Below are 25112 nucleotides of genomic sequence, written 5' to 3'. Positions count from 1 at the left end.
GCTTCATGAAATAAGAGAAGCCATGTCTGCATGTCTCTGGGCAAAATGTAATAATAACCACCATTTCTAGTACATGCTATTCATACATCTTCAGTATGTGAACTGTTCTTTACCAGGATTTTTGCAGCATTTCAAAAAGTAATTTCAGTGAGTTCTGTAGGACTTTTCAGGAGTTCCGTAGGACAAAACTCTATTTTTTCTGTGTCGATGCCAGCTATTACCTATCACCCACTTTTTATTACCAATCATTAACTGCAGAGATTTTTCAAACATGGGGGTTGTAGAGTCTGTGTGATTTGTGATGTCTGTACGTGCACATTTAATTTAAAAAATTCAATTTCTAGAATTGTATTTGGATGCATTTCAGACTGTGTAGCAGCATAGTGAAATTGCACAAAGTGCTTCAGTCTTCAAATACTTAAACTCATCCATGTGCCTTAGACAATGAACAAGAAATCATAGGGTATGATGATTGCCATTAATATAAAAAATACCATCCTAATGGTGATAATTTTGCTTGGCTGACTTAATTGTTAAGGTGATGGATACCTTGTTTCTAGTATTTATGTTAATCACACACGCATTTTTTGTTGGATAAAGAAAGGGAGTTTTTTGCATTTGATTTGGGACTTGCTGGGTTTTACCTCTAAATTGGTAGAAGGAATATGGTGTTTTGGAACAAGTCATAAGACTATAAACAAACTCTATTTTCTGTTACTGATTTTGAGAACTTTTTTTTTTTCCTGATTTCAGGTTGGGTGGGACTATATCTGCATACAAGATAGTGCCAGATGAAATAGAAGAAATCAAGGTACAGTATTACTGCTTTTCAACACTGACTTTCTTTCTTTGGAAAATTACAGAAATGTTATATTAAAAAGCCACGTTATTCCTTGCTTTGAAGTGTATCATAGGGGAGAGAGGAAAGTGTCTTAAGTAAAATTATTGGATCCATATTTCTGTATCTAAAACAGAATTTTAGTTATTTTTACAAATACAGTTTACCTTCAGCTTAAGCTGACAACAGCAGGATTTGTTTGATGCCAGAAACCTGTGTAATTCAACCTTTTTCTGTTTTGCTACCTGAAGGTGGATGGAGGACTATGATGAGCACTGAGTTATAGTTTCATAACAAAAAATTTATAAAGCGTCCTTCTGCTTTTGAGATCTAAAGCACATCCATATTTTCAATATTGCCTGTCTTATGAAGGGGATAGTACGAAGTAAAAAATTGGTGTAAGCTCAAAAAATTGTTATAAACTCTTTGTTTTTGAGTAGTGATAGCAATAAATACTGAAGTTTATTTTCAAAGTAATGTGCATTGTAGCAAAACTCATTTTAGCCAAGTCCCCTCCTGAAACGTGCTTCAGCAATTTGTGTCAGTTTTATTTTTCAGTGGAATGAAAGTTGGGCACTGGCGGGGATTTTGGCCTGGATCTGATAGCAGAGTTTGTGTAGCTGATTCCTCATTTGGTTGTTAGTAGGTCAGTCTGACATGTTGCTTGCTCATTGTGAGTGCTTATACTGTGCTGTTTCACAGACTCGTTTTCAGCTGTGCAAAGAGAATTAAGAATATTTGTAAAATCTTGTGAAGGGAAGTGACTGTATAATGTCTGATGTAGACATGACTTTGCAGTGTGCAAATGGTGAGAATTTATTCCTCTTCAATTAGTATCAAACCCACTGCAAGCAAGTCACAGGCAGTCGCTGTGCAGTATCTGCATCAGTCAAAGTTATCACACCATCATGATCAAAATTTATTTTTGTAATCTAAGATTCATGGACTTCTCTATCCTGAATTTTATTAAGGGAAGCATGATTTATTACTGGATAGATCCACTATGCAGACTTTGGTCTTGGAATAAAAGAAAGAAAGAAGGCTTTCAAAATTAAATAGTAGTATTTTCATGATGTTTAGAGAACTGCTCCAAAACTATTTAAAAAATTACAAAAACCCTAAACCACAATCTTTTTACTTTAATATAAGAAAACCAATACCACTGATATTTTGTTAATGTTGAAGATGAAGAAAGCTGATATTTCTGGCTTCTTCGTACTAAACTGAGTTCAGTGGACAAAGAAAAATTGAATGTTGGGAGAAAGAAATAATTTTACTTTTAGGAACTTACTGCTAGATTAGTAGTCATAGGAATCTTCACCTGCCTAGGAGAACTGTTCTGAATTTTCAGCCTTTTCTTATTTAGCTGGTGTTTAAGTGCTTGAGATCCTGGGAAGCATCAAAGGATGGGTTACTCATTAGTCTCAGTTGTGCCAGGATCTAAGTGTGGAAGAGGATTTCATTGTTCCAAGTCAGAGCTATTTAAAGTGCTGGGGAAGAATCCTTCCCTTTACTTCTTTCTGGTAGCTGTCCTGTCTTGTTCAGGTAGTGGGGTTTTGAGGTTGTATTGGAAGCCAGGCCACTTCCCACACCTTAAATGGTTGAATTTCTCAAACTGCAATATATGTTATTTATATTAAACAGTGCACTACTGGAAGACATCAAGACAGACAAATATATGTTGGATATCAAAAAGTATTTTTTTGTCCATATGTATTTTGTCCATATGTATTCTGAATAGCAGCTGGTAAACAGTGAGAGGGAGTGTTCTTGCAGTAATTGTAGGAGGTAGTTTTAACATCTAAAAGGCTCTCCTAGCTGATTTGGTAGAAAAAGGAGGAGAAAATAGAAGGCAAATCAGCTTACCGGAATTTTGCTTCTAGGGAGAACAGAATCTTCTTCCATGCACCTTAATTCAGCTATTTTGCTTCACAACTATCTCTCCCCTATTTAAACATGAAATACTAAGGAAGCTAATTTGATGTTATAGGCAAAAATAATGGCTTCACTTTTAAAATCTGTTTAACTTGATGGATTGTTGAATTATATTTATGCAAGTTGTATTTTCATGTTTTCTGATAGTCCTTAAAAAATAAACTGCTTTCTTAAATGGAAAAGGAGGAACTTCATCAGACAGAGAGCAGTAGCTATTTTGACAAATAAATAAGACTCTTAGTGTTTGCATGTGTTCTAGGAAAGATGGCAGATTAACCTCTTTTGCAGCTCAAAATAGCTTCTGAGGAAAACCAGTGTATTGATTTTGTTAATTTATGTAATTCATCTTGGGTGGAACACTATTGCAGGCATATGAATGAGGAGTACTTATGGCAGAAGTGATAACGTGTACCCTAACTAATCTCATGACCATACCAAGGTTAGGAAGGATTGTGTGGAGCCCATCACCACTACAGTTCCACACCACCTGTATCAGTCTGAAACAAAGTGTCTTGAAACCTACCTTCCCTCGATTTTTGTCACAGGTAGGTGACAAAAGTGAGGTTCCCAAAGTGAGAGCACTCAACAGGTAGCTTTACCTAGATACCATCTCAGATTTCCCCCCGAAAAATCTTCTAGAAGGTAGCTATGTCCTCTAGCACATGATCCACTTCAATAAAAGAAGCTTTCAGGATGTAAATGGATGTACTACCATTTGCATTCCTGTCATTCTTCCACACCAGTTAAAGCAATGTCACTTCATTTTCAGTACCTGCTGGTTTTAAAATACTTCCAGAACTGATGAAGACAGTAAATATAGAAACTGCAGCACATTCCTGAGAAAGTGTCATTGTTTCAACTTCCTCTAGACTTCTATTCTCATCAGAATATTCATCCTGTAAGCGGGAAGCTTTTCAAACTGTCAAAAAAGCATTGTCAGATTTCAGCCTTGTTCCTCACCCACCCACTGTAATAGAATGTGCTTAAGGAAAGATCTTCCAAGCCAAATTATTTTGTGTGCAAGGGGCCTGGTGAGCCTGTCAGGCAACACTGGTTTTGATGAACAACATGGAGACTGTCTCAAGAATAAAGAGCAATTTATGACTATTACAGATTAGGGAAAGTTTATGTGATTTGCCTATAGATTTATGTCAACAGTTTCATCTTATGCCTTATGGTTTATAGTACCATGAGATATGGCCTTTTTGATTTCCACATTTTGCCATTGTAAAGGAAATATAAGGTATGATGAAGGGTGGTTATTATAGAAGAAGACTCAGTGAATGAGAAAAACACTCCTTAACAGACTCCTAAAAAAAACCCAACTTGTTTTGCTAGGATTTGCAAGTCAAGAGCAGAAAGAAATTTAATTGCTTTGTGTTGCATCTATGTGCTTTCGTATATACTTTTCATGTAGACATATCATGCATCTCATCTCAAGACCAGAAATGGGTTTTGTAGCAGGTCCTTAATTCATGAAAGTAATATGCACAAGAAAGACATTGCCAGAACATTTCATTCCTATATTTGTGGCATGAGACAGATATTCCAGTGTAGGGAATAAAGTTAAGTGGTTGCCTCCTGTGGTAGTTAGTTTTAAGAAATCTTGTTAGAAATATTTTGTTAGTACTGGTTATAAATTGTAAATTTAGATGTAAAGCAGTTCTGGAGCAAGATGGGAGTGGGTTTTTAATTCTGTGAACCACCCTTTCACACAGACACACACTTTATGCTCCTCAAGGAGCACTCATAATTCTTCTGTAGATACTATTTTAATGAAAACATTTATGCATAAAGTATTCCAGGCTGCATTTAGGACTACAGGCATTTTTCCCTGAATAATGGTAGGATAGCTCTCTTTTTTTCTTTAGGAGTATGTGTTAATTTAATAGTTTAGTATATGAAAATTTTTATGCACAGCTGAGCACAGTCTTAGATTGTCTTCAGCCTTTGAGAAGATAGACTCCAGTGATAATGATCCAGGAGTGAATAATGATAAAAACTATGGGGGAGAGTGAAGTAGCCAGAAAGGAAATGGTGAGTGCTGTGTCTTCTTGAGAGGTCAGTTGCCCTATATGACTTAGGAATTGAAAAGATTTCACTTTTCCACACAGTCATTTTTAGGAACATCTTAGAAACAAAGGAAGCTGATTTCAGTGTCAGCGAGATGTATTTCAGAGCAAAGCTGTACTCCCTGCCATCAAAAATAGGGGCAGCTTTGATAGGATTACAATTAAAATTAGTCTATTCCAAAATGTTCTCAGAAATCATTTGGTTTGCCAACTTTGTGGTGTCATATACCTACATAATGCTGTATCCCAGAATCTGTTTTTTTGCTGAGAAGAGTAGCTGATGAAACTCACACAAACTTTGTCAGCAGCCAAGAGATGATGGCCTCGATCATTATCAAAGCATTTTCATACTTATCAACATGTGGCAAAAATAAGTAGCAATTTGTCAGCAAATGCCAGTTTGTACTCCCATATTAAAAAAAAAAAAAGTACAATAGAAAAGTACTTGTAACTACTGTGGTGGGTAGTCCACAAGAACAGGGTTGTGCCTGAAAATATTTAGATGTCCCAAAACTGGGTTTGTGTTTCCATACTGGAGAGTAGGCCAGTGTTTAAATATTTTTTGCATCTTCTGCAGAATCAGCCCTGCTTTACATGAACAAGGAGGTATGCTCTCATCCCAGTTTTGCCTAGGAGGTTAAGTCCTGGGTCTGATTTACTTCATCACTCTATGGATATTCACCTGCCAAGTGTATCAGCGCTGGCCAAGCGCTTCACAAAATGTTTCTTCAAAGTTTATGATGAGAGGCGTCAGAATTGGATGACAATATTGAGATTATTGCTCCTATATCAGTTTGGATCCAGCACAAACAAAAAGGTTTGCCCACTCAGAATAAGTTTTTTGAAGAGGCTCAAGCTGTTTGAAGTGTGTACTCCCACTAATCCTAAAGCACCAAGAAACTTTGCTATTTACCTTGCAGGAATGACAAGTCTGGTTCTCAGTTTTTCTGCCCGTGTTTTCCTCCTTCTGTGTCTCAAATTATAATTACTAACTCACAGCACAAGATCTCTTACTAAGCATGACATAAAAGGGTATTATCCATTGAATGTCTAGTGGGTATTAACAAGTAGCATCTCCATAGACTCTAAAGCTTACAGATACAAGTTTAAAAAGATTTAAAGGGTATATGTGGTAATATTTCTATAGGTATATGTGACAGTCATGTCACATGTCATTCCATTAGATTGCTAGTTATGTGTGTTGACTAAAACTGAGGGCTTGTCTTCTACCTCTCTTAACATGCACTCATAGTCTGACCATCCAGTAAACAGTTTAATTATACTCCTGCATCTAGGTAAAGTTTGTAAAACCTTTTGCAAACGTCCTAACCAGTAACAAAAAATTGACACTGAGATGTCAACTTAGTGTATGAAATCCCTGATAAACTTGCAGATTTGGTTTTCCTACTTGCTTCTCGGATTTTCGTGGAGGAGACTTTCTTATGGACATGAATCTAACTGGGACAATTGAGAAGTGGGATATGTTAAGCTAAAACAACTTTAACTCATCGTATTTTCCTGTAATCAAATTTCAGCTGATGTACACACAGATTTCTTCCTGAGTTAATTTCCAAATTCTGAATTAGCAGAGTCAATCACTGACTAGTGTTCTTTTTCAAGCCACATCATTGTTTAGATGACAAAAAACTAAGTTTTTACTTGCTGTATTAATCCTTGATAATTAATCTGTTGTTACAGATGTTGTTTCCATGCGAGAGAGAACTAAAGTTTTGTGTGGGATTATGTGACAAAATTGTCCAAAACTTTATGTAAAATAAAAACTTACTTTCCTTTAATTTTTTGTCCACATGTATGCATTTGTGCTACAAGCTAGAGATTTGCAATCCCTGCAGTATTAATAATGGCCATGCATTTGTGCTTCACTCTTGTAGTTCTAGTCCACAGCTGATTATTTATATTATATTGAATCATATTGTGTTGCTCCTAGACTGTGATTTCCTTATCTATTGTATTATGTCATTTTTTCTTCTCATGAGCCCTTTGTTGATCTATGTTTTATTTTGTCTAAAACTGATTTTTCCCCTTTTTCTGGAAAGTGCAGTCTGTATTACATTGGGTTCTGACTCTAGGCTTTTGGTGCCAAGCATGGCTGTGCAAGCCTGACTGGTCCAGGCACAGTCTCACACCAGTGAAATATGAGTGTTTCATAAGAAGGCCTTTTCTGTTGTGGGATTTTTTTTTTTCCCACCTATGAAGCCATTAGTAGTTGTGAATATCAGTTTTGACTTTTGGATTGTTTCTGCTCTGATAGGTTTGAGACTGCTTTTGCTTGGAGGACGTGACTGCTCTCCATGCGACTTTTGCTATCTCAAGTTTCTGTATAGAAACTCCCCAGGGAGTACACACTGAAGGGGCTTTTCATCTGTTTCTCTCATCTTCTGTGGGTGATGGATACCCACTGCAATCACAGACTCTCAATTTAAAAAAAAAGCCACCTTTACAAAAAGAATGTAAAATGAGAGGTGGCTGAAGTGTCTATCAAACTCTGATCTAGGACTGCTGAATGTGTCAAAAACATTTCTCTGCTTCCCTGGCAAGGGCATCAAATGCCCAGGCATTCTGGATGAAAGAGTATACTCACTAACATTCCACGTGAAAATAGGAATTGTCACTTTTTGTTTTCCTGCTGTCTTCCATCTTATGTTGCCTAGGCCTTGTGGCTTCAGAGGCTTCATGTCTCTAGAAATGACAGGTGAGACCACCTCACCCAGTTACCTTGCTCTTCTAGGCTGTCTTGAATATAGAAAATGCTGAAGCATTGTTATAAATTCCTGTCCCCTAATGTGAGTAGAATTTAAGTGAATGCATTTTCTATTGTGTGATTTAGTCTTATGAATATACAAAAGTTTAGCTTGTAATTTGCAGATCGTGGAATATTGCCACATGGGGAAGGGAAGGACAGGAAGACCGTGCATCCTTTGAAGTTGAAATGCAAAGCTAACAAGACAAAATCATTTTAGAAATATTATTATTTACTTTCTAAAGCAAACAAGATAGTTCTGTATTTCTCCTGCAAAGAGAGAACAAAAATAGCTGTAAGTAAATTTACAAGACAAACCTATTGTTCATCCTTTGAGCATTTCTGGTTGCCCAGCATTTAAGCTGTTGCCCTTAATGTGTATCAGATTAATGTGTATCAGATTTTTCATTACCACAGACCTGTTTGTCTATTCAGTCTTTCTTAATTAAATATGTTAGAAACAGGAATTTATATCCCTTGTTTTCCAGCATAAAAAATATCTCTGCCTCAGCCTCTCTCTGTGGCTGTAGTAACCAATTTTGTCTAAATTCCTCCTGGCTTTCTTTCATTTTCCATTTTTGCTAAATACATATCTTTGTACCAGCCATCACCTGAAACCTAGTGGTCTCCTAGGGCATCTTCTGACCAGCTCTAACACAATCTCTTGTACTCTTCATCTGACTCCTTATACTGGGCAATGTTTTCAGTGCCTTCTGTTCTCACTGGAAAAGTAATTTCTTAAATGGGATGTCACTTAGCATGAATGAGAGGAGAAAACATGCTCAGCTTCATTAAGCAGCAAATGGCTTTTGGCAAGTGTTTAAGTAAATCAAGTTTATATAAAAGCCCTAATAATTTTCCATGTGACCTGTTACATTAAGTTTTGCTTGGTTTTATTTACCCTGTAAGAATGCATTCTGATTATTCTTATTTGAGGTCTATGAAGCAAACTTAATGTTATCCTATCAAAACCGATAATGTCATAAGTAATTAAGGACTTGACTGAGTTTGAGGGAGATCAATATTATGTTCATTTCTTGTGGTAAACTTATTTCTGAAATGTATTCTTTTTATGATTGTTGCAATAGGTGAATGCTGGACCTGTATATATTAGTGAAAAAGCCAGCAGGATTGTTTTGGTTTGCTTTTTTTTAAAAAAACCCCAAACCTTCAGGTTCTATATGCTGGTTCTTTGTATATGGGGAAAAAGAGATCAAGGGTGTTGTTTAGGGTTTTTTGGTTTGGTGTTTGTATTTTTTTTAAATAACCCTCAGTTGTACAGCTATTTATAATTTGTATCTTATTGAATTATGAAAATGATTACTTGCAGAGAAATGAAATATTACTGCAAATAAGGACATTAAAATACTGAGTAGTTGTGTAACAAACCATGTGATAAAATTCAACAGAGAATAATGTTAAATGGTGTGTATAGGAGATGTGAAAAAGTCCCCAATTCCAATTTGCATATAAAATAGAAGTCTCTAATTAGGCCACTATGATCCAAGAGTGAGGGCTGAGCAGTGTGCTGAGGTGGTTACTGTTAGCTCAGTGTTCAAGAGCAGCTGAAGGGGCAGAGGCATGGGAGCCATGGGGTGGGCTGAGGAGACAGGAACCAAGACCAGAACACTGAGCTTTGTCTCTTGTGCATGAGCCTTTGGTGCCACACCATGTACAATGGCATGTGAAGGGCTGTTCCCTTCATCACAACAATGGCACAGTAGCACTGAAAAATATTTAGAGTCAGATTATAAAAATAATCTAATTTATAGAAGCACTTTCATGTGAGGAACAGATAAAGAGATTGGGACAGAAATGTTCACAAGTGGCACATTTGGTTGCATTTCAGCAACATTCTTCCTTATTTATACTGCACTTTTAAAATTAACTCTCATTCTTAATTTATGCAAATTTTAAGACTGCCTGAAAGCAGGTGCCAAAGTTTTGATTATGTGTTTTCTATTGGTTGATAATGCACTGATTGTAAGGGGGAAAAAAGAACACACACAGCACAGCAGAAGCCAGTTTAATACACCATGTTTTCCTGAAAAAGGTTTGCAACTGGTAGACTGCAAATAATTCTGCCAGAATAGTGTAGTTTATTTTGCTTTCATCATACGTTTCCAGATGATTGTTAAGGTTGTGTTTTAAAACGTGATTGGAAACCACAGTAGGAAGACACCAAAAACTACACAAGCTTCCCTGTGACATGCAAGTTTGTAAACTGTATGAATAGAATAATGCTTAGTACTTCACTGTGTGATTGCACCCCATTCAACTTCTCTGATAATTAATTAGGTTTTTTTGTGGTGTCCTGTTCATGACCCTGTCATGTATAAGGTCCACTGTCTAAAACAGAGTATGAAACATGAAATGTTTTTAACAGAAAACCAAACAACAACTTCCTTCAAGGAGATATCCTAAGGGAATGGTTTAAAAGTATTGACATGTTGAACTGTGGTTAGAGGCATTTTATTTGCCCAAATACTTTCTTTTATCAGTTGCACAAGATTGGTCTAAATGAGATGTTGTGCTGATGACTCAGCTGTGTCTGAGCACCGATGTAAAATGAAAAATTAGAAGTGGTTTCTATGTTTTATTGAGTATGTTGGGTAAGTGGCTCTTTTCATCTCTGATTGTGCAGAGCTGGAATGTTGGCTTAACTGGTGTCCTAAAGGCTTCAGGAAATGCATGTCTTCCAGCAAAATAAAATCTTAGCCAAATGTGTAGAGACACATTTAAAAATGCCTGCCTTAGCCCTAGCCACCCTGTCCTTGGTGCCAAGAACTGAACATCTATCTTGAGTCACGTCTGTGGTACCAAGTCACGCAAACCAATGAAACGCATCTCTCTATAAAGTAAAGCATGTGGTGCTGGAGATCCAGCATACATCATATGTTCTTTGATGTGTTTTATTTCAAACTACTTCTGGTATTGTTCTGTGTGCCTGTTAACAGCTGGAGTGGATCACACATGCTGCTGAAGTCCATCTTCCAAATAAGTTTTCTCTGAAAGGATTCCAGTTCATATGATCAAAGGCTACTCTGCAATCTGAGCCAAAGTCTGTTAAGCAGAGAGGTATTAAAAGGGCTGTTTTGTACTAATAGGCTGTGGTAGATGTGTCCCAAGCCTTCAGCCAGCCCTTGTGTTCCCATAACACAGCGTGTCAGGTTCCAAATGTGAACTTCATAATACAGTACCCTTGTTACTAGTGAAACTCTTTTGTCTGAGCTAAGTACTTAGAGAGTGCCCAGCCCTTCTGGCAGACTATTCAAAGAAAAAACCAAACAATTTTCTAGACCAGTAGTCTCCAAATGGTTTGATCATCTACCTCATCAGTAAAGAATTTTTGAACATTTAGCCTCCAATAATGTATATTCTAATATTTTCTCCCTGAACTACAGTGGATCATAGAATCATTTGGTTGGAAAAGACCTCAAAGGTCATACAGTTCAAACATCAACCCCAGCACTGCCAAGTCCTCTGCTAAACCATGTCCCCAAGTGCCCCATGTATGTCTTTTAAATACCTCCAGAGATAGTGATTCCACTGCTTCTCTGGCAGTCTGCTCCAATGCTTTATAACCAATCTAAACCTTCCCTGGTGCAACCTGATGCCTTTTTCTCTTGTCCTGTCACTTGTTACCTGAGAGAAGAGACTTGTCCCTACCTAGCTACAGTCCCCTTTCGGGCAGCTGTAGAGAACAGTAAGATTCCACCTGAGACTCCTCTTGTGCAGACTAAACAACCCCTGCACCCTCAGACATTGGTCTATTCCATATTAAAAATATTGTATTGCAACAGTTTTAAGGAAGGAAGTCCAGCAGATATGTTATCAGGCTGAAAGAAATTCTTCCCCTAAGATTTGCTTCTGTATCATGATAAAGTTTTCCCAAGAACTTCCTCTATTTTTTGTTGGAGTTTTTTCCAAGATAAAAAGCCTTATTGTGTCCATTAATATTCATAACCACTATATTTTATCTGCTGTTTAGTTTTTGTGCTCAATAGTTGGTGGAACTATTTATTTTCATGGTTTTTACCTAAGGGACCTAATAAGTGATGCCATCATATAAGAAAAGGATAGACACAATAGCAGAGTGCATCTTGGGTGGAGGCATCAGATCCCTAAGGAAGTGGGATTGATATGGACAAATTATCTCACAGAGCTGTGATTCTAGCAAAAGCCAATTAGTTTTGTCATGGTGTGTGTAGAAAACACTGAGTAAGTGTTTGACTGGACAACAGTAGTATTACATATTTGGGTGCAAGATTATGTGCTTTACCAAACAGAATGTTTTGATATTGCAAGATAATTGATGTAATTTGTTGTGTCTGAAGTCATAATATTTGCTCTTCTGGATTATCTTGGAGCACACTACTGAAGTATGTCTTAGCATGCACCTATTTAGACCAAGAAAACAATTCTTTTCAAATTAAGGACTCATGTAAGATTAAAGCTTGATGTTTTCCTTTTCATTTCCCATATGGTTTTGATATGCTGCTTTTCTGGATTCTGCCATGATAAAATGGGAAGCATTTTGATATTTTTTACTGTAATACTGATTCTGTACTTTTCAGTTATAGTAGGATTTTGGAAATTCCGTGTCTCAATTGTCCTAAAGAAAAGGTATAAGGGAGAGAATGCCATTGAATCCTCTAAGTTCAGTTAAAGGTGGAGTAGTTGAAGAGTTTCACTTTTTAAAATACATTCTTATTAAAAATACATAAAAATGTCTAGCTTTGTTCTGGCAGAAATTATTGCATTCAATTTCAGCTGCCTCATCATTAGGACAAGATTAGGTGGGATCCTAAGACTACAAAGGTAACACATATACTTGTTTCATCATTTCTGCATAGAATGACATTTTTATTTTCTCTATTTATCACCTGCTTTGTTACTGTTATGCTCTATCAAAATACCCTTGATTTTGAAATACAAATATGGTAACGTTTTCTCTGAGTAGCTTCAGTAGCATGGTGACATCAACCTCTCTTTTAACAAATAGGCTGATCCCCTATGGAAATTTGTTCTGCTCAATTCTGTCATTTTAAAGGGTTCTTCTGTGCTCTTGGTAGTTGAATGTAATTTAAATGAGTGAGCATTACCCAAGATGTATCACTGGAAAATGAAATTATGTATCTGAGGATACCTTAGGAAGATAAGAGCTTAACATCGATGTTTTAAAATTCTTGTCCTCGTTTAACAAAGCAGAAAATAACCCTTCTTTATTTATTTTGAGTGTCTTCTGTACTTTAATAAGTATTTCTAAGAAATAATGCTACATAAAACAGGCAATGTGTAAAAATAAAGCTGGCTGTCATTTGGGACACTGAAGCTAACACTTGAGTTTTATGGAGTATCTTGAGGCTCTAAATGACAGCACACAATTATGGGCAGGCTGTTTTGAGGGAAAGGTGACCAAGTTTAAAATCATAGAGCTATGAAGAACTGCTTTACATACAAAAGTTCCAAATGCCTCTAAGTGTTAGAAACTGTGAATGCATATGTTGGTGAGAAATCTAAAGGGATGGTTATGTTTTGAAAATGAAAAAAAAGATTATTTGTGAAGTAGTATGCTCTCAGTGTAATTAAAGCTTTTGCCAACCTTATACCCACTACAGAGTTGACTTCTCAGACACCCAGCAAAAGAACTAAGAAATCAAATCTCACAGATAATGGAAAAGTCTGAGTTTTCTGGGGATTAAATATTTTCAGCAGACCTGATTATTAAAAGTGCTTTGTACAAACATTTTGATCATTTAGCCAATAGCTGATACACAGGCATGAAGCTTTGTTCATAATGACAAAGTTGCCTACATTTGCCATCTTGCTTTAATTTAAACAACTGAGCTACACCTCATGTGTTTGGATGCCCCGGCATTTTTACAATGTGTTATTATATTTAAATGTTTTATATGGAACATATAAAATTTTATATAGATTTTAATATGTGTGTGCACATTCAGAATATTTTGAATTTCAGTGTTTTGTTGCACAATTTCAGTATCTTAAACTCTTTAAAAATCAATCTTATATTTGTAGAAATAGTATTTTAACAGAGTCCTAGTTTTGCAACAGGAAAAACAGCTGATGATGTTGCAGTTCATCTAACACCATGGCAATTTCATAATGTACAAATTGAAAAAAAAAAAGGCTTTTCCTCGCTTGTAGAATAAATAGCTAATTTCAGAGTAGCTTTTTGTTGAAAAGCTTTTTTAATTCACTCTGCTGGATCTCTACCAATGAAAAGATTGAGCACTTATATTGCCTTCTGAGAACAGCTAAATACTAGGAAAAGAAAACCAAAGGCAGTATTCTTACTGTCCTTATAATTATGTATTTTGAATATGTATGAAACATGGTATTAACATGTGATCAGCTATTTTCAAATTTTATCCTTTATTGTGATTTTAATTAAGATTTTGTTCTGTCATAGAATCATTTAGGTTGTAAAAGACCTTTAAGATCATCAAGTCCAACAATAAAACTTAACACTGCCAAGTTCACCTTCAAGTCATATTCCCCAGTGCCCCATCTGTATGTCTTTTAAATACCTCCAGAGAGAGCAACTCCACCACTTCCATGAGTAGCCTGTTCCAATGCTTGGTAACCCTTTTGGTGAAGACATTTTTCATGAGATGCAATCTAACCCACCTGGCACAACTTCAAATGGCTGCCATTCTTCTTATGTAAAGTTTTTTTATATTATATGAAATAAGCATGCAATTTATTTGTTATTTATTCCTTGTTACTTGTGAAAAGAGGCAGAACCCCACCTCTCTACAGCCTCCTTTCAGGTGGTTGTAGAGAATGGTAAGGTCTCCCTGAGTCTCCTTTTGTCCAGGCAAAACACCTCCAGCTCCCTCAGCAGCTCCTCATCAAAAACTTGTGCTCCAGATCCTTCACCAACTTCATGGCCTGTCTTTGGGTACATCATCAGTAGTCACAACACAGTTCTTCAAATTAATACACAGGGCACCAGTTTTTCTCTGACTGCGTATTTCATGTCATGCTTAAATCACTTCAACATGTAGGTTTCAAGATCAGGAATAAGATGCAATGCATCAAGCCCACTGACAGATAACAAGTTTCTTTTACACATAGAGTAGATAATAGCTCAGTAATGCAAATAAAATTTTAAAAAATTTAAAATTGAAACTTTGGTGTGAACAGTCAACTTAAAATGGATTTCTAGATCCCTGGTATTTCTCTCTTGCAAAACTCTCCATGGAAGCCTGATTTTTTGTTCTTTGCCATTGTAGATTATCTGCAGGGAAATGAAGGGAGCATCCAAAGTACAGTTTGCAAAAGAATTAAACATTTTCTTATCAGACCTCAGTCAGACACTGAAATCTATCCGAAGAACAGAGATTACTAATGAAATTTTTTGTACAAGTAGGTCAGTGAGAAATTTAATATCTCCCTACAAAAAATATCATAATAATAAAAGGAGCCTAAACGTGTGAAGTCTGTTTATTCTTTTAGACTGCAATTATTTCCTGAGCAAAATAGTATTCTCTTGTCAGTACTATAAATTAGGATGTCCAGATGTTAACTTGGTAGTTAAGACCTTCAACTGAGGATATTTAACTGAAGTGGTAGTCTATTTTCCTGTGCTTCTGTTTTATCATGGGTTTTATTAGTTGGTTTTTTTTCTAAGGGTAAAAAAATACAGGAAATTCAAATTTCCCAAGCTCAAAAAAATTGGTAGATAAGTTTCTGTCCGAAAAAAAAGTCTTATCACTGTTAATTTTTAGTGTAAAAAGCTGTATGCTGTTCATTCAAATTAAATATATTTAGTATAGCCAGTAGTCTTACATTTTCTTGCTGATATTTTGAAATTTGTGTCACAGACAAAAATTGCTTTGAGTTTCCTGCTAAATATATCTGCTTTTGGAGTTAGAAGTGAAAGCTGAAACAGGAGCTAAAGACTTAAGGGACTACTAAATGATCTGTGACATTCAGGAAGGAATGGCTGTCGTGGCTTGAAAATTGGCTGAATTTTTTCAAGTTGATCAGTATGGATGGTTACAGCTGCAAAACCAACGTGCTGGGCTTAGATTCATTGGTACAAATGTAAAGGCTCTTGGAAGATTGCTGCTATAGAGTTATTGGATTCCTGATAGACCTGATATTTAACCATGGATTTATAAGTCTTAGCATAAAAAAAAAAAAATCTTTAATTTCTTTTTAATGTTTTCAGATATCATAGAAGTAGTCGGCCTGGAGAGAGAACTCTTACAGGACAGAAAAGACTTGAAGAGTGATTGCAAGAAAAAAGCAAAGGCCTCTCTTCTGTAGTTAGAAGGGATGGGTCTTGAAATGAAAAGGGAATTCTGTGTGTGTGTGTGTGTGTGTGTGTGTGTGTGTTTTCTGTACTGGGGCATAAAGCGAGAGAGAGGGAAGTGCCAGGTTCTTTCTGTATCTTTATGTAAAAAAGGCCTGACAGCAAATAGCTGAATGAAATACTTGCTTTCATGAAGCAGAGGAAGAGGAGGAACATAGGTAGCAAATAAATCTTGCTCCCTTCAGATGCTGGGAACTGTATGTTCGTGCAGCATCAGATGTGGATGGATTTTTCCACTTGTGAGAAATTTCTGCTACTCTCTTAGATAAAGGAAAGCCACACTGGTGGTGTAATGACCAGAACTGAATTGGAGCTGCCTACAGGTTCCTCCATTACAACGAGATGGATGAGTCTGTCCTTTGGCCAAAGAGGTTTGTGCAGCATGACACATTCCTGAAAACCATGCTGAACATAAAGCAGGGGGCAGCTTTCTGTCGGAACTTCAAGGGAACTGTTATGTGGCTTGCTAATTCCTTGATGTACAATGGCCTCCTGGTCAGGAGCACTACAGTATAAGAAATGTTATAAGCAGAACAGTGTGTGGCCCTTGATTTCCAGAGGGTGTTGCCCAGTTTTTGCTCACAGATGAAATTTATTGCCTGTCTCCCTCATCCACTAATGCCACCTACTCTCTCTTGCTGAAAATACTATCTTTATGACTGTGCTGCCTTGTGTAGGCTCTTCATCACTCTCTAGCACTAAAGTGGCAATTGTCTCTACAAGGGAAAGCAGTAGTCCAGAGATAACATATACTGCATGCATCATAATCCCTGAAGTAGGATGTGTGGGAGATGATACAACTCTTTGAAAGGGGCAATATGCTATTTTTAGTTATGGCAATGAAACCTTTATTCTGAGTTGCAGTGAGCAGTTGACTGTAATATGATTTGACCTTGTCCACAAAGGTAAGTTTTGCAATTAAATAACCAAAAATCACTTATATAAACACTTTCATGTAACAGACCATATGTTGGAATAATGGTATATAAAGCAGGTGATACACAGTTGAAAAGACTCATTATTTCTTATGCAACTCTTCTTTGAACTATATAAATAACTCTGGATTCTGGTAAAGGTTACTGTGTATGTCTTCTTTAATCTTTAAAATAACAAACAAGTACTTGTAGTCCAGAGGGCTTTCCATGAGTTCTGGAAATTACTTCTAGAAATTACTCGTACTTTAGCAAGGAGGGTTCTGATCAGTGGCACAGCACTGGGTTGGAGGCCTGTCACTAGTGGAGTCTTCCGAGGTTCAATATTGGGCTCAGTGGTCAATGACTTACTCAACAATGCCTTGGATGAAGGGCAGATGCACCCTCAGCAGGGTCACTGAGCACACAAAGCTGGGAGGAGTGACTGATACCCCAGAGGGCTGTGCAGCCCTTCAGAAGGACCTCAGCAGGCTGGAGGGATGGGCACAGAAGAACTGCCTGAGATTCAACAAAGGCAAGTGCAGGGTCCTGCACCTGGGCAGGAATAACCCCATGGCCCAGCACAGACTGAGGGCTGAGCTGCTGGGGAGCAGCTCTGTGGAGAATGCCCTGGGGGTCCTGGTGGACAACAAACTGTCCCTGAGCCAGCAGTGTGACCTTGTGGCCACGAAGGCCAGTGGGATCCTGAGCTGCATTAGGAAGAGCATGGCCAGCAGGTCAAGGGAGGGGATCCTGGCCCTCTGCTCAGCCCTGGTGAGCCTCACCTGGAGTGCTGTGTCCAGTTCTGGGCTCCTCAGGACAGTTACTGGAGCAGGTCCAGTGAAGGACTCTGAAGATGATGAGGGGACTAGAACATCCCTCGTATGAGAAAAGGCTGAGGGAGCTGGGCCTGTTCAGCCCCAAGAAGAGATGACTGAGAGGGGACCTCATCAATGTCTGTGAGCATCTGAAGGAAGGGTGTCAGAGGATAGAGCCTTGTATGGCAATGGTGCCAAACATCTGGCACCCTTACCAAGGTTAGAACAAGAGGATGTTAACCCTAAAGGCCCAGGTAATTTGTGTGTTTGCTGAGGATGCTGTGAATCTGGGTAGAAAACCACTGTATGAGTATGTCATTATTGTGATTGGAAACAATCACATGCATAGAATGCTTGAGACATGTTTTGTGTGTTACAAAATTAACAAGAGGCCCTAAAGATCAATTAGAAGGCAGTAGTTTATCTGTAAGGAAATCAAATTAAAGGGAGCTCACATGGGAGAGAGAGTAGGAAGAGAAAAACAACACCTGTGGAACTAAAATCTACTGCACTGCACCAGTGTGTTTTTTTCTTCACCAACGTTTTGATATTTTATATTTATATTTAGATTATTTCTTACATTTAGGTTTTTCTTTGCATTTGATCCCATAACCAACAGCCAGGTTCTTCTTGGTGGTGACAAACAGTCGGACAAGAGGCAATGGGCAGAAACTGATGCACAGGAAGTTACACCAAAGCATGAGGAAAAATTTCTTTACTGTGCAGGTGATTGAGCACTGGAAGGGATTGCCCAAAGGGGTGTTGGAGACCCCCTTCCTTGCAGAAGATTCTGTCCAGGTGATTCTTGAATACCTCTGCAGCAGTCAAGAGACTCAATATGAGCGCTGCAAGCATTTGTAAGGAGAAAGTATTCTATGCTTCTCTCATTCTGATACTAATGATTAGTATTTCTTTTATGATTTAATTAGTAAGGTTTGGCATATGTCTTTAGAAAAACAAGAGACGACTAGTGATTCTGCTTAGAATTGTCCTTTCCAACTCTTTTCATGTATTTCTTTGAACTTCATGTCTTAGTCAACCTTTGGGACTTTGCTAACATGAGACCAGGTTGAGCTAGATCTGTTCTGTGAAGCATTTGCTTTATTAAGCTTCTGTTTTGCTCCAGATGCAGCAACTTTATCAAATTAGGAAGACTTCTTACAAACTTGTCTCCAGTTTAGTTGGCTGAGAAAATTAGACATATTTTTATATATGTATAGTCTTTAATATATAACAGTGACAACATATCTTTCTTTAGAGCATAAAATCATTTCCAAGAATTTAGAACCTTGGAAACAATGAGGATTAGAATACAAAGAATTTTTTCAAAAGTGCTGTAAGTTGTTTGAAATTCTGTATATTATTTTGCCAGAGAGATTTCCAACACCATAAAGGCATGGTAGAACAACCTTAGTACCCTGGCAGATTTTAGTTTCATTTATACCAGCTGCAGAAACAGTTCAAAGGTGATTTTGAAATCTCTTTAGTATTCTGAATGCTTTTATTGCCTCCTGATTCCAAGCAATTTTGTTGTTAGGACGTATCAAGAAAAAATGAGCATTTTAAAAAAGTCTTCCAAAAGAGAAATGACCCAGAAGTTTCAGCTTTTAGGGAAAGTCTTTCTGATATTAATTTTTCTGCATTAGATTTCTCCTGAGTATAAAAGTTGAAATCTTTGATTGCAGCGGGATTGGCTGATGCTAAGACACCTCTGCAAGCTGAAATGGAAGCAGATGATGGCTCATCAAATTCTATGGTAACAGCTTTCATCCAGTATTATGTAATAGCTATAATCCTTTGGGCCTATAAGAGACATTCTGCATGGACTCAATTCTGAAAATGTCTTTCCTTTGAAGGGAATGGCCTTTCCAGTTCAGTAATTCAGTCACTCTTGTAAGTTTGGTTCAGTCTTATAAGTGCAAAAAGGTTCTTTCTCTACATTTTACTCCTTGGATGCTTACACTCACTCAGGAATAAGCAATAGCCTAATCAGCAAGGCAGCCTATTACTAGTTTGTTCTATTATTCTTTTATTGTGCTCTATCTTTATAGAAAAAAACAACCAAGGCACATAGGGAAAAATCTTTTTTTGCTGTAATGATCACAGTTACTCATTTTTCACTGCCTTCAACAGCTGTTAACATGCTTTTTATTAATTACTGTCAATGGATTTCAATTGAGGTTTATACTTTCGTTATAGCTTTTGAGAATAATTTTCAGGGTGTTCAGCATTACTCCCACTGAGCAGAAAGTGGAGAAGTGCAGACAATCTAATCAGATCCAGAATACTCCAGTCTTCTTTCTTTATTTGTGGATACCTTTTTCTGTCTTGTTTGTGTATCCCTATCACAAGAATGTATCACAGCAGGATGTCCATGTCTTCCTTATATTTAGAGAACTAAAGGACATTGCTTTGTTTTCAATGAGGGGGCTTCTTTATTGTTGCTTTAGTATTTTCTGGAAGCTAAATCTAGCATTGATTATTTGAGGTTAGAGAATTAATACAGGTGAATGAGAGTAATCTTTAAATCTCTCAGCTGGTAGCAGGATCCATTACAAATATGTAGAGATGTCAGCTAGGCTGGCTTCTTTATTGCACAGGAGAAGCATCTTTAGGATATTCTATGATTCTAATAAAAGTTACCAGGCAATATCAGAATGCTGTTCTGGATCCATACACTGATGCTCAGAACGATGATTTTTTTTAGTGACTGGCACCATCATAGTGTGCTGTAGAAGCAAACATGGAGGTGCTCAATAGATGCATTATGTAATTACTCCATCTATGGAACTGATGTGCTTGACATAAAATAATTGTTACAGATTTTCAGGATCTTCAAAATATGCTGGCACATCTTCATAACAGCAATTTCTCTGCATATTTAAATAGGCAATTGTATTGATAATGTTATTTGCCAAGGACTAATTAATCTATTGTAACATCCAGAAATTAAAATGTCTTCTCTAGAGGGCAAGAGCATCTGTGTTAGTATGGAGATATCTATTGATTTCCATGCATTTCAGGTTGGTGCTTATCTACCAATACCCTTAATTCTGTTTTGGTTAGGAAAAAGCAGTGTCTGTGCCACCAGTCACTCCATTCTGTCTTGAATAGTATCAGTACTTGGAATTCAGGAGCTTCTAACCATCTATTATAGTCATACTGCCTTTTTTCCCCCACACTGATCATTTGGACTAATAGGCATTATTGAAGCCTCATTTTTCATGCAGTGAAGCATAACACTGTATTTGACTATTTGAACATACAGAACATTTTGGATAGGAAGGAGACCATAACCTTTACATGTGCTACAAAATAGCAATGGTTTCACCTCAGGAGGAACCTATTATCTGTTAGGGCCTTCTTTCTCAGTGCTCGAGAATGTTACAGTTTTTGTAATGCTGCCTGTGTTACTAAAATATACTTATTGTTTTGGCATGTCATACAGATGCCTGGTTTAATAGAGCCATACAGCAATTTTATTTGGATTAGACTTGTAAAATATTTCTCCTTTTATGGTACATTGATTGTAAGTTACCACAACTGACAAACATAAAGAGAAATACTCAGTAAAGACAAAACGGTGGGGTTTTTCTTTTATGATTTCTGACAGTGGGTATAGTCATGAGCAGCTATGTGAGACACTTCTTTTTTAGTCTTCATAGACGTCGTATTTTAGCTCTTTCCTCACTCTTCAGTCTGTGGCAGTCTTGGGACTCCCAAGCCAAACCATTAATCAATCTCTAGGGCAGTCAGTTTTTTCTTCTCTCCAGAGTAATGATAGCTAGTAGCATGAAAGTGTAATCTAGGCATGCATACTCTATGAGAACATGATATTGTCTGTATGACATGTTTGTGGCTGCTTTGATCTCAGCTCTCCGAACGTTTATGGTGTGTAATTCCTCTGATTTCTCTCTGTATTTTGGTGAGGGTACCAGGTTGCTCTCTCTGATTCAGTCCACTGATGTTCACACATTTCACAACTCGTATCTTCCTAGCAGATGATCAGGATGTATTGAATTGTTCATGATGGATGACAGTTTCCCACTGTTCATGAAGTGGAAAACCACTGTATTGCAGTGGTTGCTTCTCCCCCTTTGAGCTCTTTAATTCTTACTTCTGCTTATTCCTTCTGCTTGAGTCTAGGAAAGTGGTACATTCGGAAATAGTTTTCTCAGCTATCTAGTGAAGTACATGAGTCCCTATAGCTGCTATTTTGCATACTACCTATACTCTACTATGGGTAGAGTATCTGTTCTTCAGTCATCCAGGAGTCCTTCTTGAAGTGGTGCTGAAGATCCCGAGTAGCAAGAAAATTAGTCCTTCAATACTTATTTCCAGATCTTATGCTTCTTTGATTGAATTTTATAATTTATATTATTGATTTCATAAGGCCTTTATAATTTCCCTTCAAAGATCCAAGTTTTCTAGTTTGCTTCTTTTCTTGTTGCACTGTGGGAATATCAAAAAGTTTGGCAGACTTCACGTAATGATTGTTTAGGTGCCTTTCTGTCTCTGAGTAGACTCAAGGAATTTCATATGGCCAAACCAAATTCTGTTAGATCTCTGGACAAACTTAGTATCTGTATTGTATGGTATTTAGACGTGTGCTGTAAGGTCACCTGGAGTTGTCTCTTTGCTTTCACCCAGCATTGTCTTAGTCTAATAGGATCCAGGGCTGTTTCAGCCTTCAGTGGAGTGATGCTGCAGTTGTTTGTGGGAGTCCTCAGGCCTTCTCCTGGATGGGAAAAGGCACAGGTAACTGATCAGAGTGAGTCGTTGTGGGAATGTACATGCAGACTCAAAGAAGAAAGGTTACTCATCAGTAACTGGTGTTCTTTGAGAGGTATAGTCTGCATGTACACTAGTCTCCTACCTGCTTTTCCCCTCTTTCTGAATCTCTTTCAGGTTTGGTTGTGCATTTAAGAGGAACTGCAGTGGTGGCGGATGCACTCTGCCCTGTGTGTCAATGCCTCAAGCAGGACGAGGGGAGGAGTGGGAGTGCCCCTCCCGGGACACTCCAGGGCAGGCCACAAGCCCACCCACTCTTAGAGTATATGTATGGACTAAGTGTCTCAAAGTACTGCAGCTGTTCATTGGTAGGTAAATTTTCTTTACTGTATTCTCACAGGTAAAGCAGTAGATTTTATTTTTAAAACCAATTTAGTTCATTGACTCCATGGATGATATGCATGAACAATACACGGGGGGGAAATTTATACCACAAACTGCACTACACTGAGTAGCTTCCTGTCTCTCTAATGGTTTCATCTCTTGTCTTTCCCCCCATCCTAAGCTTATTTAGATATTTAAATATCTTCATTCTATTCAATTTATCATTTCCATTGAGAGCTACATGAAAACTTGAGATCATATCAGGTGTAACATAATTAAAAAAAAAAAAGTCATTCACAATTGTAGCTAAGTGTGTGAAGTAATATGTAAGATTGTATTTACTATTAGAAAATGAGGCTAGAAATTGAACTAGATTCTATAAGAATCAGTTTTATTTATACTAGTATATTGATCTTTAAAACTTCTTAGTTGCAGGAAAGCCAACATTTGAGTTTAAACATTTTTTCCACATCTGACCTCATTTTTTTTCTTTTTAATCATAGAAGCCTTGTAGTAATTTTTTAATTCACTACACTTCCTGCCAATTAAACAAGTAGACATGGGGTATAACCTAGCTTAAACTGGAGAGGTACTTGTCCCTGCATGCAAATATGCACATGTAAATTCTGCAAATGATTATTTTCAAGTGTGTTGAAGGCTGTTACAGAAATATGATTCTGAGTTGTTTGTACTGGGACTTCTCTGAGACCTGTCACCTTTCTAAATATAGTGGATGTGTTTTTACCAGTTCCTTAAGGTTGTAGCAATTAATGTTGCCTTGGCAGCTCAAAGAAATTCACAGTTGGTTTTCTGTCACTTTGCCTTTTCAGCAAGACTAAGGTGTAGTTTATCTGGGCTTAGTTACAGCCTGCAAAGTTTGCTGAAGCTTCTGATCTGTGGTACATGTTATACAAGTGCTGTAGATATTGGTACATGTACGTAAAATATTATGAAGAGCTCTAGTTTTAGAAAGTTATTGACCTATGTGTAATATCAAGCTGCCTTTGCACATTCTGAGAAGAAAACCCAAAGTATAATTTTCTAAACAACCTTAGATGAACACTATATGTATGCAAAGGGGAAGAAAATGTGGGAAAAGCCATCTTGTTGTGCCCAGTAATCTGAACTTTATGGCTCCAAAATCAAGCATGTATTCTTGTGATAACGGGTCTTTGAAGTGCTGTTTTAATTTAAGAAAATTTTAAAAATTAAGAGAGAGTTTCTGTCTGTTGTTAGTAAATATTATTGGATTCATTTACTTGATTTTATGCTTTCTTTTTCCTCTTCATTCTAGTTGCTATTTAGCTTGTATTGTTGTTAGCTTGTATAATCAAAAAAAAAAAAAAATTAGATCTCTAAGATTTTCATTCGGAAAAGTGATACTGGCAAGGAGGCATTATGTCTTTCTTAAATTTTTAATTGTTTTCAATCCTTAAGAAAACCAGAATTTTTATAACTGTGTAATATTTATTTTAGTGAGTAAATATTATATTTTAGAGACATGCCTTTATGCATGGCAAAAATGAGACACATTGTACTTTTGCTAATACATTTTTATTAGATAAAAATAAGCACATGTACACATAGGCCCACACTTAGGTATGTATCTGCCAAATACAGATTCAACAATAAAGGTCTTTGTAGACACAGACACATTTGGAAAGTATCTAATTCTAAGTTGCATCTCTTCCTCCAAGCATCTGAAGAAAGCTGTTATGCTAAGTGCCCATTCCTTTCCTGTGAGTAGCTGAGAGTAACCTTAGCCTGGCTCTAGGAGGATACCAGTGGCACCAACATTAGATGGGAGCAGATTTTTGTACAGAAGGAAAAGGGTCTTTGTGCCTTTGTGTGCATGTAGGTGCATGGTTTGTTCTGACCTAAATCTACTTGTAGTTGTAGCTTTTAATACAATTTTTTAAGTCATACAATAAATTCACTATTTTTCTTTACTATAGTGTAGCCATACGTAGTATAGATGTACTAAGACTAGTATGTCAAGGTAGGTAGCTTGAAATAAGAATCTTTCCTTTGTTTTTCTGTGGGGAAATCAACCTTGTACATGGCCTTGACTGTTTTTACCTCTCTTAGTCAAAATAATTAGAAATTCTTTTGCCAGTCTCAGCTCTTAAAAGTGTTGGCACTTCCAGTCATGATGGTTTGACCAAACATTTCAGTGTTTGCACATCTCTCTGCTGGATTTCCCTTGCTTGTTTGCATAGATGAACTCTGTTGATGATTGCACTTCAGTACCTACTTTTTTTTTCTCTGTTTTAGGGCTAATTACCTTGAATAGTAGGTTTTAGAAGACATGAAGT

At 37.1% G+C, this 25112-nt stretch overlaps 1 protein-coding gene across 21 annotated transcripts in view; it reads left to right on the top strand.

The window, feature by feature from the left end:
• The window catches only part of GPHN (gephyrin), a 271793-nt gene that overhangs the window by 111158 nt on the left and 135523 nt on the right, over positions 1-25112 (top strand). For all 21 annotated transcript variants that reach the window (XM_059849766.1, XM_059849764.1, XM_059849761.1 and 18 more), the window contains one exon: positions 754-811. In XM_059849766.1, the coding sequence (XP_059705749.1) occupies positions 754-811 (58 nt within the window). The remainder of the gene's footprint in view (positions 1-753; positions 812-25112) is intronic.

This window comes from Haemorhous mexicanus, chromosome 6 (assembly GCF_027477595.1).
Source record: "Haemorhous mexicanus isolate bHaeMex1 chromosome 6, bHaeMex1.pri, whole genome shotgun sequence".
Lineage (NCBI taxonomy): Eukaryota > Metazoa > Chordata > Aves > Passeriformes > Fringillidae > Haemorhous > Haemorhous mexicanus.
This window is presented reverse-complemented; position numbering and strand designations above follow the sequence as displayed.